The 13,917-nt window shown below is 48.8% G+C and overlaps 1 protein-coding gene across 7 annotated transcripts in view; it reads left to right on the top strand.

Moving 5' to 3' along the window:
• The window catches only part of LOC129333226 (protocadherin gamma-C3-like), a 235,475-nt gene that overhangs the window by 201,186 nt on the left and 20,372 nt on the right, over positions 1-13,917 (top strand). For all 7 annotated transcript variants that reach the window (XM_054984745.1, XM_054984743.1, XM_054984741.1 and 4 more), the window contains exon 3: positions 13,787-13,875. In XM_054984745.1, the coding sequence (XP_054840720.1) occupies positions 13,787-13,875 (89 nt within the window). The remainder of the gene's footprint in view (positions 1-13,786; positions 13,876-13,917) is intronic.

The raw sequence follows: 13,917 nt of genomic DNA, 5'->3' as shown, positions 1-13,917 counted from the left end.
TTTCCCAAACCTGGTTTGATAGGAACTTTTTGGAAAGATGGCAGTTAAAGTGTGTTTGTATGCCATGTGGGTGGGAAGGTGCATTTTGCGGGTCCCACCCACATGGGCACCATTTCCCCTACCTTATCCCAACCTGAAGCTGCCACCCCTCCCCCCCCCCACACACCACCAAAGGATTTGGGGGGAGCTTTCTTAAAAAGACCACAACTGATATATTGATATAGAGTGATGCCAATCTATCTATTAGGTCCTCTGAATTCCAGGTTTTTAGCTTTTGAAAAAAGTAAGTCTGGGATCTTCCTGTTACAGAAATAAGCCTTTTCCATTATATCTCAGCAGTGAAAGGGGGTTGAGACGTACTTCTTTAAAAAAGAAAGTTTGAAAATTTAGAGGAACTAATAGATAGATTGGAATATGTAATCACTCTATAGGGATATGTCAACTGCCAGTTTATTTTAAAGTCCACCTCCCCAACAGGGCCTCCAGTGAGCCAAGGTAAGAGTGGGGAGAACTGCCTTGTGGGCGTTCTTTTGCCGCTGTGCATGCCACCATGTGAAGCAGCAGTGGTCAGGGTGTGTGCTTGAGATAGCTGTAGTGCAACATAAAAACCTTCTCAGTTCTTGCATGGATGTGCCAGAATTTTCCAAAGTGCTGAAAACTCTGAGATCACACACTCATTGTAGATGCTGTACCTCTCAGATGGAGTCTACTCAGTCTAGTCTACAAAAGAAGCCTCTCACAACAAGCATCCAGGTGCCCGTTGCCTTAGGAAGTGCTAACAGTGGGTAGGAAACAATCGGGCATTTTGGCAAGTATCCAAAGCCCTTCTCGGTACGTTACAGCCCTATAAGGTAGGCCAGTATCATTATTATTCTCACACTGAAGATGGAGGAGAAGTAGCTTGCCTAAGTCTACTTAGGAAGTTTTTGATTCACATCCCGCCTTAGCGAACTCCTCAGCTTCAGACTCCTGCATTTTTTCTCATCCCCTGTAGGGCCTGCTGCCTTTAAAAAACGAATGAAACTAGCTCCTTGCAGCCTACCAACATCTGAAGCATTTTCTCACAGGCATGTGTGTGTGTGTGTGGGGGGGGGCTCCTCCTCCTAGGTTTTTGGGCACCCAGCTGCTGTGAAAGGCGCGGAAGCTCAAATAGTTACCAAGTGGATCAGGATATACCTTTATACCTGGAGATAGTTTCAGGTGGGTAGCCGTGTTGGTCTGCACCAGAAGAGCAAGATTCAAGACCTGTAGCACCTTAAAGAGCAAGATTTCCAGGATACGCGCTTTTCAGAGGCAAAACTTCCAGGTGTCTGACCAACGGAGCTTTGATTCCCGAAAGCTCATACCCTGAAAATACTGGACTCTAATCTTGCGGCTTTATACTTGGTTGGCATTTGGGCCTCTGCATAGCAATTGCAACAGGCTTGCTGCCTGCCTGTCACTCAGGAAAATGTCTGTTTGTGTCACAGGATGTAAAATATTTTGCAACTGTTTTGACTGTGCTTTGCTTGCAAATACTACCAGGCATATCCTCCCACCCTACTGTGCTCCGCTGACCAGTAATTTAAAACGTCCGTAGCAAGAAGGTAAATGGAGTGGATGTCCATTTTATGTTAGGGGATGTGTGTTCATGCTGCGTGGGAAGGCCAGTCAGTGTGCATGCTCGTTCTCCAGCTGTACCCCTCCCCAAACCGGGTCACAAGCACGCTTCAAGCTAGATATTTGGATCTTTTTATATTTGTGCACAAAAGGGAATATTTGTAAGAGGTGGCTTATAGTAGAAAATGAGGCATAAATTGCCCAGCTCTAAGCAGATCAACAGTTGGGGCTATTTTTCTTTTCTTCTGGCTGGGCTGCTGTGCATTTAACAGCTCTTTGACAAACAGGAATTCAGGTGATATATCGCCCGCCTCTCTTGCATAATTGGAAAAGCTTCACCAGCAGAATCCCTGCTTTTTGAAGATCTGTCGAAGGTTCAGGAACCCTGCCAGAAAAAATGTTGGCAGTTCTAATCCAGAGTACCATAAAGATTAGAATAAAATGAGGCACTGTTGAAGAAAAGGACTTTTTATTCCTGGACCCCAAGAATAGTTACTGTACAGAGAGTGGAAGTATTCAGCATTCAAAGAGAGGTTCGCACGTCAAGGTGTCCCTGCTTGCTGCTGTATTGGCATTGCTGGTCATCCCCACTTTCTGGAGCGAATTGGCCTTTGGTATGATCCGTGAGTTAATTTTACGCCTTACTCTGCTACACCGCCCAGTTCAGGCCGTTTCCATTCAGAGTAGTTCTCCTGTAGCCTTTTTTACATTTTTGGCACACGTGGCTAATGTTAGATTTCAGCAGGGACCTATCCCTGCAGCCTCATGCAAAAAGAAGTCTGCAGCTGGCGCTGCTCGTGCACAGCACCCAGGGGTGCGCAGAGGCAGACAGCGCCTTGGCCGTGAGCTGGCAGGCTCACCAGTTCTTTGATACCTGTCAAATTTTTGCCCACATCCAGCTCGGAGGAAACCTGTCCTTCCGGTTTGGAACAGAAACCAGATTTGCACAGCACAGATTAGTCTGCACTTGTGTCAGTCATGAAATCCCCTCCCTCCCCCTTTATCAAACCAGTTGCTTCCCTCCCCGCCCCCCCACTTCCCCCCACTTGATTAGGTCATAAGCAAACTTTGGCGCTCATAACTATTGCCAGGTGCTTGCTGGAGTGGGGGGGGGGCAGATATCCTTACAGTATGAGGGATGGGCCAGCACTGGGCCCAGAGGCCACACTTGCCCACTAGAGGAGTGGAGGCGGGGACACGTTCAGAGCAGAGCTGGTTAGACATCAGGCAGCAGGGCCCCGGCTGCAAGGACATCACGTGTGGCTTTCTCCTCTACAAACGAGGGCTTCCCAATGCACTCTGTCTTTGAGCCCAGCGCTACTCATCAGCAGCAGGACTTGATGAGTTGCTCGCGAGGGGGTTTCTTGGAAGCAACTGGCCATTGGCTTGCCATTGGAGGTCTGGTTCTGCCCCAGGGGCTGGTGCCTCCAGCCTTGCCACCTGTCTTACTGGCCTTGCTCCTGTGCCTCTGACAACAGCCTGGAATGCAGACTTGGAGCAGATGGAGCTTTTGCCAGCATGGAGTCAATGACAGGAAAAGCTCTCAAGCGGCTGGTAGAAGTGCCCGAGTGGGCTGGTTTTTAAAAAGGTGCCAGCCCTGCTTAGCTGCGGTTAAACAAATCCTTTAACTGTCCCTTTAACCAAAGCTTGACCTGAAGCTAGGCCTGTAGGGAAAATATCCTGTCCCTTTCGTAGAGTCTTAATGTGTGGAATGGGCAGCCAAAACTTTCCCTGGCACAGAAGTAAATATGTCACCCAGAGGTCATTTCGTAGAAAAAAAGCTGGAGGAACTCATTAGCATAGCATATTAGCATAACTCATTAGCATATGCCATGCCCCTTGACATCACCAGAAATGTATCATTAGCATAACTGATTTGCATATGCCACACCCCCTGACATCACCTATCCTGGCTGCTTTGGATCCAAACCTGGCCATTCAGGGCCAAAATTGGGCCCAAAACAGTTAAAAGGGTCTGAAAATGGCTGCAAAGGGGCCCAAAATGGTCAGGATTGGGCCGCTGCTGAACAGGAGAGTGATCCACCACCCGTCAGAGGCCCGATTCAGGCCATTTCGTCCCCAATCCAGGCCGAAATAACTGATGGAACTGCGTTTCTGTGCGTTCCCCCTCAAAATGAGCCCTGATGTCCGTCACTTATGGAATTCCACTGAACCTCTATGCAAGGGATAGGACTTTTTTTTTCTCCAGACAGTTGGCAGACTTACCTGGGACAATATGCAGGTGAGAATGTTCGGCCATGAAAAGCTTTACTTGCTGATTTCTGCACTTCAGGTCTCTGCTAAGGAGAGAGGAGGGCTCCGTGGGGCGTCCTGTCCAGGGGTCATTTTGTAGAAAAAGAGCTGCAGGAACTCATTAGCATAACTCATTAGCGCAACTCATTTGCATATGCCACACCCCTTGACATCACCGGAAGTGTGTCATTGGCATAACTGATTTGCTTATGCCCCACCTCCTGACATCACCTATCCTGGCTGTTTTGGACCCAATCCTGGCCATTCAGGGCCGAAATTGGGCCCAAAATGGCAAAAAGGGGCTGAAAATGGTTGAAAAGGGGCCCAAAATGGACAGGACTGGGCCGCTGCGGAGCGAGAGAGTGATCCACCACCGATCAGAGGCCCAGTCCTGGCCGTTTTGGGACCAATCTTGGCTGTTTGGGGTCTGATCCTGTCCATTTTGGGCCCAAATTGGGCCATTTTGGCCCTGGTCCAGGCTGAAATGTGCCCAAAATGACCCAAAATCAGGTGGACGGGGCCACCTGACGTGACTTTTTTGGAGAACTACCGGAACTGCATTCCTGCGCGTTCCCCCTCAAAATGAGCCCTGGTCCTGTCTACACTCTAGTCTTCCCAAACCACTTCTGCATTTTCTTTCACACTCTCTCCCCATTTCTCTTTTACTCTTCAAAGTTGTTCTTTACTCCAGAGAGTAAAGCGGACAGAATAATGGCTCCCCCCCCCCTCCCCGAATAATCCCGCAGTCCTCACCGTGCCGGGGTCTCAAGGGCTTTTCCTTCTCCTTCTTGTGGCCGCGAGCAGGAGAAGGTGCAGGAGGGCGAGAAAGTGGGTTGCCCGCCTTGCCTTCTGCGGGGTGCAGGACAGAAGGGGGCATGGCTGGCACCACGTGCCAACAAAGCAGGGCCAACTTTTTCCCTTCGAAGCCTGCCCAGCTGCCCAGAAAGAGGTCAGCCAGCTGCTCAGAACCGTCCCAACTGAAAATGATCGGTGTTTGTGTCACCTCAGCTTCTAGTTACCAGCTTTGTGGGGAGGGAAAGAGGGAAGGCTGGGAACTGGAGTTCTTCTTACAGCTGGCCTCCAGACTACAGAGACCAGTTCCCTTGGAGAAAATGGCAGCTTGGGGAAGGTGGGCTGTGCAGGGTAACGAACTCTAGGAGAGGCCGAAGTCCCTTCTCAGAACACGCCCCCTAATTTCCAGGAAGTTCCCATCCCAGAGTTGGCAACCATAACAGGAAGGTCCTTGTTCCCTGTTACCCACAGCAAAAGAAAAGCGGTCCCTCCCCACCTCTCCTTTTATTTTGACAACTCCTAATACTATGCATTAGGGGTAACCAGGTCTTTTTTTCAGGGGGAACGCGGGGGAACGGAGTTCCGGAACCTCTTGAAAATGGTCACATGGCTGGTGGCCCCGCCCCCTGATCTCCAGACAGAGGGGAGTTGAGATTGCCCTCTGCACTGCTTGGCGGCAGGGAGGGCAATCTCAACTCCCCTCTGTCTGGAGATCATGGGGGCAGGGCCACCCACCATGTGACCATTTTCTCCAAGGGCAACCCACTGAGTTCCACCACCTCTTTTCCCAGAAAAAAAGCCTGGGGGGTAACTATTGCTACAACTATAGGAAAATGGCAGTCGAATGAATGACTCTGGCACAGCTGCTGTGCTGCCCTGAGTCCCCTCCTACCAAGGCCAGGCCAAGCCCCATCATGCTTTGGGCAGACTCGAATACAGAAGGGAGTGTTGACTCTCAAAAGCTCCTACCCTGGAAATCTAGTTGGTCTTTAAGGTGCCGCTGGACCCAAATCTTGCATTTCTACTGCAAACCAACACGGCTACCCGCCTGAAACACACATGCCCAGTTCTCCTCCCTCCATCTTTTACTAACTTCTTATCAGCCCTTTTGGATGAAATTATGGCTAAAATAAAGAACGCATGTTTTATATTTCTACTGAGATGAGAATCTGGTGGTTCTCGTAACTGTGTCCAGAGCTCCCGTGACCTTGCTACGAAAGCTGTCTTTGGAAACGGCGGGTCATTGCTCTTCTGGGTTATCCTAGTGCCTGAGGAGGCCCAGCACTGGAACTCTCCCATAGTGCATTGCTTCTGGCTGTCAGGAAGTAGCACGGGAGAGTTTGCACTGTGGGTATTGTGATATGCTCTGATGCCAGTAAAAAAACCCGATGCCTTGCCTCTTGTGGATGTTCTGGCCCTACCTGTTTTGTGCCAATTAATACTTGCAAATGAGACATGCATTCCTGATTATACATCCAGAAACTACTCCAGTTACACCAGTATCTCTCTTACCATTGGATAGAGTTGCCACTGTTTGGAGGGGGGATGACCTGTCCCTTTAATAGAGACTCAGTGGGACGTTATTTACCAAGTGATGTATATAACATGCTATAACAAGGACAGGACACATTTCTCCAGGTCTGTTGGCAACCATTGGCACAGAGAGCAGGGCTTGAGAAGCGGATCTGCGTAACACACAGTACTGGGCAATCGAGTCATTAAAACAAAGTGAGGGAGAAGGGGGGCTAATGATGAGTTAAATGACCAGTAAATAAGTAATGGCAGACGTCTGTTCCCTGGCACTCTGTGTCTGTTGAGCAAACTTTTCCTCCATTCCCAAATATTTGTTAAGTCATAGTTGTTGTTACACTTTCAAAGGGAGAAGGGGTGACTCTTAATTCTTGAGAGGCTGGGGACGGATCTGTTTGTTTCTTTGTGGGACTGGTATCCCACGTTTTGACCAGTATCGTAAAATGTCTTCCGGTATCTCTAAAATGAGATGCTGTCGTGTTTTGAGTTAGAAATTAAAACCATCAAATACACACACCCTTGAGCAGAGATAGGGTTGGGGAAAGAGGAACACGGATTTTAAATGAAATTTTAAAATACAGAAGTCGCAAAATCTCATCAAAGAGAACATTTAGTTACGCTGAACAGGGGAGGGGAGTAAGGGAAAAGTAGCAAGAGCAAGTCTAGGGTGAACCCGGGGCGGGGGGGGGGCATGGGCTCTTTGCCCACCTGCTTCTCTGTATTGGACACAAGGTCCAATATGGTGGCTGTGGTGGGCAAGAGGGATAGTCCAAGTTTGAACATTAACAGTGCCATCCTAAGAAGAGTCACCCCCAGGGCTTTTTTTTCTGGGAAAAGAGGTGGTGGAACTCAGGACCGCACAATGACGTCACTTTGGGTCAGCTGGAACAAGGGGGGAGTTTTTTAAAGTTTAAATTGCCCTTGACAAAAATGGTCACATGGCCGGTGGCCCCGCCCTCCCCTGATCAGACAGAGGGGAGCTTAGATTAGGGGAGCGGCGCGGAGGACAATCTCAACTCCCCTCTGCCTGGAGATCAGGGGGCGGGGCCACCAGCCATGTGACCATTTTCAAGAGGTGCCGGAACTCCGTTCCACCACGTTCCTGCTGAAAAAAAGCCCTGGTCACCCCATTCTGAGCCTATTGAAATCAGTGGGCTTAGAAAGGAATAGTTCTTAGGATTGCACTGTAAGTATACCGTAAGGAGACCGTATTGGGCTTACTGTATCTGACAGCCCGATTAAATACAAACTCTCCGCATTGTACCTGGGAAACGTCCCCCTGTGCGGGAGTTTAGAGGGTCTCTGGCCATGAGTCAGGGCCCTACCAGTCCCAAGTGCATTCTTAACGCGTTTATGCCGTCCTTCTTGATCATCTACCAAGTCAAGCCATTACTTCCGTCTATCTCTGCATATGGAGTGGCAGAAGCTCTCCAAGGCAGAAGTCTCCCAAGTCTTCATTGCAGGCGGTGGTGCTCGGACTGGAGCTATGAGCCCTCCCTGTCTGTGAAGCTGCTTCTGATGAGCCCCGGGGTCGCAGGACCACTCCAAGGTCTCCAGCTAAGGCCCTTTTCCTTTTCCCTCATGCAAACCATAATCCTTTGAATGGGAGGTACTGGAGACCAAAGCAGGGGCTTCCAACCTGCAAAGCTGGAGCTCTGTCCCTGAGCCTCTCCCTTTCTTTTGAGAGAGAAGATCCAAAGGGGCTAAAAGGAATCTGTAAGATGGTGGTGAAAGTACAATATAAGCATGTAGTGCTTCAGTGGAAGAAGTATTTGCAATGCGCCTGGGTAGTTCACACGCTGTGTTGCCATAGAAACTGCCAGTGTGCTGGGTGCCTTGAAAGAGGCAGAACCACTCTTGCTTGCTAGCGCTGCTGCAAAAACAGATGAAGAAAGAGAGCCTGATTTTCTTTACCCCAGAGGATTTCAATGGACAGTTCTTTTCCTTTCCTTCGCCCTGTTTCTCTCCCGATCTTCAAGACATTTTATTTATTAGTCTGTTTACTTCATTTATATGCAGTTTACAACATTCTCTCTTCCCTTCTATCCTCCCAACCAATTTGTGAAGCAGGTTAGGCTGAGAGTAGTGACACGTCCCAGCTTCCATGGTGGGGAGGGGGGGGAGGGGTTGGAATTCGAACTCAGGTCCCCCAGATCCTAGAGTCTGACACCCCACCTCACCAGCTCTCTTACAGCAGATGCCCACGTGAATGGGGTGTCTTTTCTAACTGGCAATCTGCTTGCTGGTCATTCAGTTTTCTGTTCAGACTGCAAGTATACTCTGAGCAGACTGAGAATAAGTGGAGTTTGTTTTTTAAGTGTATGTGGTTCTCCCAGGTGCATCTCCAGGCCTGCAAGCGGAGGTGGCAGAGCAGCCTCTCCTCCTCTGAGATGAAAGCCAAGACACATTTCTCATTGAAGGTGTAAATCCCCCTTCTGCATCGTGAGAGGAGCTCCAGGGCAGGATGCTTCTGCTTAGAATCGCAGCTTTCGTAGAATCATAGGGTTGGTAGGGACCTCTAGGGTCATCTAGTCCAACCCCTGCAGGAAATTCACAAATACCCCCCCCCCCAATACACACCCAGTGACCCTTAGTCAGTGCCCAGAAGATGGCAAAACACCGTCAGGATCCCTAACCAAACTGGCCTTGGGGAAATGGCTGCCTGACCCCAAGGTAGCGATCGGCCTTACCCTGGGCATGTAAGAAGGGGCCACGAGAACTGGGCACTGATGTGACCCACCCTGCCCTCCATGGGCTTTGTCATGAGCTCACGAGGGGTGCATATAAATAGTCTTTCCAACAGGACCAGTTGAGCTGGGGAGGACACTGCTTTGCCCTGTCTTTGCTCCCACCAGACACGTGCATGCCTTTTGGATCAAAAGCATTCCTCCCCCAACCCCTTCAGACAGATTGCTTCATATTCATTTCCCCCTAGCTGGTTTATCTGCTCTAGTACTTGCTCGGAACTTAATTTTTTTCTCCACGCATTTTGTGTGTTTTTTTTTTGCACTGCTTGTTTAAATTTTAAAATCTATCCCCTCTGGGACTGACACAGTGGCCAGCCAATCAGCACTGTGTGGAGCGTCGCTCAGAGAAAGAGAGGAGGGTTGACTCAGGGCAGACTCAAGGAATAGTCAGTCAACACTATGCAAATCTCAGGCTCTCTCTAATTTTTCAGGGTAGGAGCTTTCGAGAGTCAGAGCACCCTTCTTCAGATCTCTTCTTTAGGCAAGCTACTCTGTCGGCTTCAGCCCCTCTCCCCCATTAGGAACATGAGAATAATCACACTTACAGGGGTGTTGTAAGGATTATGAATGGGTAATGTGTGTTAAAGGGCTTTGAAAACTCTAGAGTGATGTGTGAGTTGGGAGGAGAAGGACTATGGCAGGATTGCCATGAAACATAATTAGGTTGGAGCAAGACCCTTGGGTACAATGATTGTTCTGGGTGACAGTCAGGGCTTTTTTTCAGCTGAAACGTGGTGGAACGGAGTTCTGGCACCTCTTGAAAATGGTCACATGGCTGGTGGCCCCGCCCCCTGATCTCCAGACAGAGGGGAGTTGAGATTGCCCTCCGAGCCATGACGGGTGGACATATTGACATCACAACCCATCATGATCCCCACAGCCCACAGTCACGTGGATTGTGGCCCTCAAAGGCACTCTGGTTCATTCCAGTGGCAGAGGATCCTTCCCCTGACAGAAGGCAGTCAGAGAGGCTCCTTCCACCAGAGTGCCTCTGCTAACAGAACGGATACGAATTCCTCGCTGTACTTCTTTGACATGTGACAAGGGCAGGACCATTTGTTTAAATACAGGTCAGCCACAGTCACATATAAAAAAAGGTAAAGGTAGTCCCCTGTGCAAGCACCGAGTCATTACTAACTCAAGTGGGATGGAGAAGTGGAGGGTCCACTATTTAAAGCAAAGATGAGGGGGTGCCAGCTTCTGACCCCTGGCTTCCCTCCCTCAGTTTGGCCTCCTCGGGTTTTTCTTCTCAGCTCCAATTGTGAGAGAAATCTGTATTGGGGGAAAGCAGCGGGTGTATGGAGGGGGGTCCACCCCTCCAGCTTCTCCTCTAAAAACTGGGCGTAGGCCCGTTTCAGGGGTGCAACTCTGGAATCGAGCAGTTGCTCCCCCGGGTTCAATATTTCCAGCTAAAAACTTTTCTTCTCCCTGAAACCCAGGGGCAGCCATTCTGCCAACCAGGGTAAGCTATCCAGGACTCAGTGGCCAAGCCCCTGGCAGCTTCATAGACTTTATACGTGAATGGGCGTCCGGGGGAGGGGGGGAAGAGCAGACCTGCACTCAAACAAATGGTTCCACTGCTACCATTACATCTATGAGCAGAACCACAAGTGACAAAAGGCACAGATTGGACACTTGTCAGCTTCCCTCAAGTTTTGATGGGAAATGTAGGCATCCTGGTCTCGCAGCTTTGCTCTCCGACTGCTGTCCAATGGACTTTTCAACTGTCACTTGTCCAACATTCCGCCAAGCTGCTGCCTACATTTCCCATCAAAACTTGAGGGAAGCTGACAAGTGTCCAATCTGTGCCTTTTGTCACTTGTGGTTCTGCTCTAAGAGTGCCAAATATGGCACTCATGGCGATTTGAGGGTGGGGCTTAAGGAGGGACCCCAGTGGAGTATAATGCCATAGAGTCCATCCTCCAAAGCAGCCATTCCCCCCCCCCCCCCCGGGAAACTGAGCTCTGTCATCTGGCGATCAGCTGTGATTCCAGGACCTTTCCAGGCCCCACTGGGAGGTTGTCAAACCTAATTGCATCTGGTTTGGCCATGAGAATCGCATATCGCTTGTAGTTTTCCTAAAGACAAGTTGCCCTTGGAAAACCGTATGCATATATTCCCACCTATAGATTATCTCCATCCACAGAACTTTGCACATATTTGTTTCCACTGCTTGATTACAGAGGCCTACTTGGCTCAATTTTTGTGGCAGATCTTTTGTCTTCTAAGTTTTGCTTCCTTCCTTTTGCTTCCTTCATTGCAGTAACACAAGAATAGGGGAGACTAACCCGGTTAGTCAGCTCAACAAATTACAAAGACCGGGAATCAACCAATTAACCAGTTCACACTGGTGTTTTAGTAACATTGCAATGGCAATGAGTGAAATTTTCTCTCTTTTCTGTTTGTGACTCCCCCCCCCCTTTTCAAACCTGAAGAGGCGGCTTTCCCATGAGTGAGCCCCTCCCCCAAGTGAATCCCACAGTTGAAAGGTTATCATAGATCCAGAGGAGTTTGCCGTGTTAGTCTGTAGTAGCAAAATAGTAAAGAGTCCAGTAGCTCCTTTAAGACTAACCAACTTTATTGCAGCATAAGCTTTCGAGAGCCACAGCTCTCTTCGTCAGATGCATCTGGCAGTTCATCTGGCAAAGAGAGCTGTGGATCTCGAAAGCTTATGCTACAATAAAGTTGGTTAGTCTTAAAGGTGCTACTGGACTCTTTACAGTTGAAAGGGAATGTATGAAGTAACAGAACTTGAGTGGCAGAATACTGATATTCAGACTTTTGTGCAAGAGACCTGAATGAGAAAGGCTGGCCCCCTTGCCTTGGGGCGGGGAGCTTCCCAAACATCTGGGCACAAACGACAACCTTCCAGTCTGTTGGAAAGCAACTGAGATATACAGTGCAATCCTATGCAGAGTTACTCCAGTCTAAGCCCATTGAAGTCAATGGCCTTAGACTGGAGTAACTCTCCATAGGATTGCACTGATAGTTGGGAGAGATTACAGGTTCTGTCCTTATAGCTAAGGAAGTCGTTTTGTACCATTAAAAGGCTAACGCTGTACCCTTACTTGGGTATAAATCACATTCAAAGCAGTGAGAGTAACTTCTGAGTAAACATGCTCAAGCTGTGAATTGGTGCAGGAAATGCAAAATACAAGGGGCAAAGTACACACAGTAGGTGAGGTCCTGGATCAGGCCCTCTAGTTGAGGGGCTTTTTTGCTTGGTCCCCCCCTCCCCCACAATCCTGTTTATTGTTTTCAAAATCTCAACGATACAAATAATTTTTACAGGGATAAGCATCTTGTTTTTTAATGCATTCATTCAAATACCTTTATTGGCATACATTTTTAATGCCAATCACAACTGAGCTGGAGGAGTTAGATTGGATGGGGGCCAATGGCACGGGCTTGTGGCCCAACTTCTTCTGTCCAAATTCTGATCTTCACAGGCCGTGAGAGAAAGCATGCTGCATGCCCCCCCTCCCCTGGCAGAGAGCAGCACCTGAGGAAGATTTGCATTCAGAAAAGGTTTGCGTGGGGGGGGGGGGGGTGGGGGGGTTAAACATCCCGGGGCCCTGCAGTCTTGACCCAGATCTCTGTCTATCTGTCATACACAGTTGCTTAAAAAAAAAAAAGATGTTGATTTTTAGTCTTGGGCCTTTAGTAAAGAAAATCTCTCTTGCCTGTGAATCTGGGACATTTCGAGGAGAAAGATGCACAGCTTTTATTTTATTTTATTTTATTTTATTAATTTTCATTTATACCTGCTTTTTCCCCCAGTGGGGACCCAAAGCAGCTTACATTACATTCTCCTCTCCTCAATTACTCTAAAAAATTACCCAGTTACAGGTGAGGCCAAGTGTGTCTGACTGAAGGATGGTTACCTAGCAAGCTTCCATGGCAAAGTGAGGAATTCGAACCTGGGTCTGGATCCTAGCCCAACACTATCTGCTGTAACATTGGACTTCTGTTGTAAAGTGTTGCTAACTACCCCCCACCCCCTTATTTCATGGATGCTGTGAGTTGTGTTGTTTGGGTCTAGAGGAGGGCGTGGTTCCACATTCTGTTTTAGTCTCTCCTGGAAGAGCGTCTTGTGTCAGGGAAAGGCACCTTGCACTAGAGGAGGATGCAGCCATGAGTGGAGGAGATCCTGCTACAGAGATCCCCCCTGGAAGGTGCTGTCCAGGCCTTCTTTTCGGTTCCAGTTCCTGTTTTCTTAAAAAGTCCTGATGAGTTTGAGGAGGGTATCCAGCCAAAATGGTTTGTGGAACCTTGAAAAATGATTGGATTGTTGTGGCCTTAGTTTCCGTAGACGCGGCCAAAGGATTTGCCAGCTGTAGCTGGAGACGTTCGGGGAGATTTGGGGACAGAGCCTGGGGAAGGGGCGGGGGGGGGGTGCTCAGCTGGGATGTGATGCTATAGAGTTTGCCCTCTGCTTTCCTCCCGGGGGACCTATTTCTCTCATCTGGAAATCATTTCTGGGAGATCTCCAGCTAGAGGTTGGCATTAACCATAAATAAACGAGGGAACAGCCTTTAAAAAGCTCACAGGACTCCTCGTTGTTGTTACAGGGGCTAAGCTGAGGGCGTGTCAGTCGGGGCTGCTTTCGTCAGCCAAATTCCCTGCTTTTGCATACCTGTTAAAGTTGCAGGTGCCCCCCCCCCCACCTTGCCCATTTGAACACCCATCAGCAGATTTTAGTCCTTCGAAAGGGACCTTCTCTGTCTGCCTGGATCTCTTTTTCTTTGCATAAACAAATACAGATACGAAGCACCAATCCTACTGTGTGCGAATAAACTCTCTCCCCTCCCCCTTCCCCCCACTGTGCCTTTTTAAAATCCTTCCTTTGTTTTTTGTATTCTCAGATCTCAGAATGGGGATGAAAATGGAACTTGGCCAAACAATCAGTTTGATACAGAAATGCTCCAAGCCATGATCCTGGCATCAGCAAACGGTCAGTGCCCACAAAGAACGTGGTATTCATTTTTAGTTCGGT

This window comes from Eublepharis macularius, chromosome 7 (assembly GCF_028583425.1).
Source record: "Eublepharis macularius isolate TG4126 chromosome 7, MPM_Emac_v1.0, whole genome shotgun sequence".
Taxonomy (NCBI): Eukaryota; Metazoa; Chordata; class Lepidosauria; order Squamata; family Eublepharidae; genus Eublepharis; species Eublepharis macularius.
The sequence above is the reverse complement of the archived record's forward strand: the minus strand, read 5'-3'. Positions and strand labels throughout refer to the sequence as shown.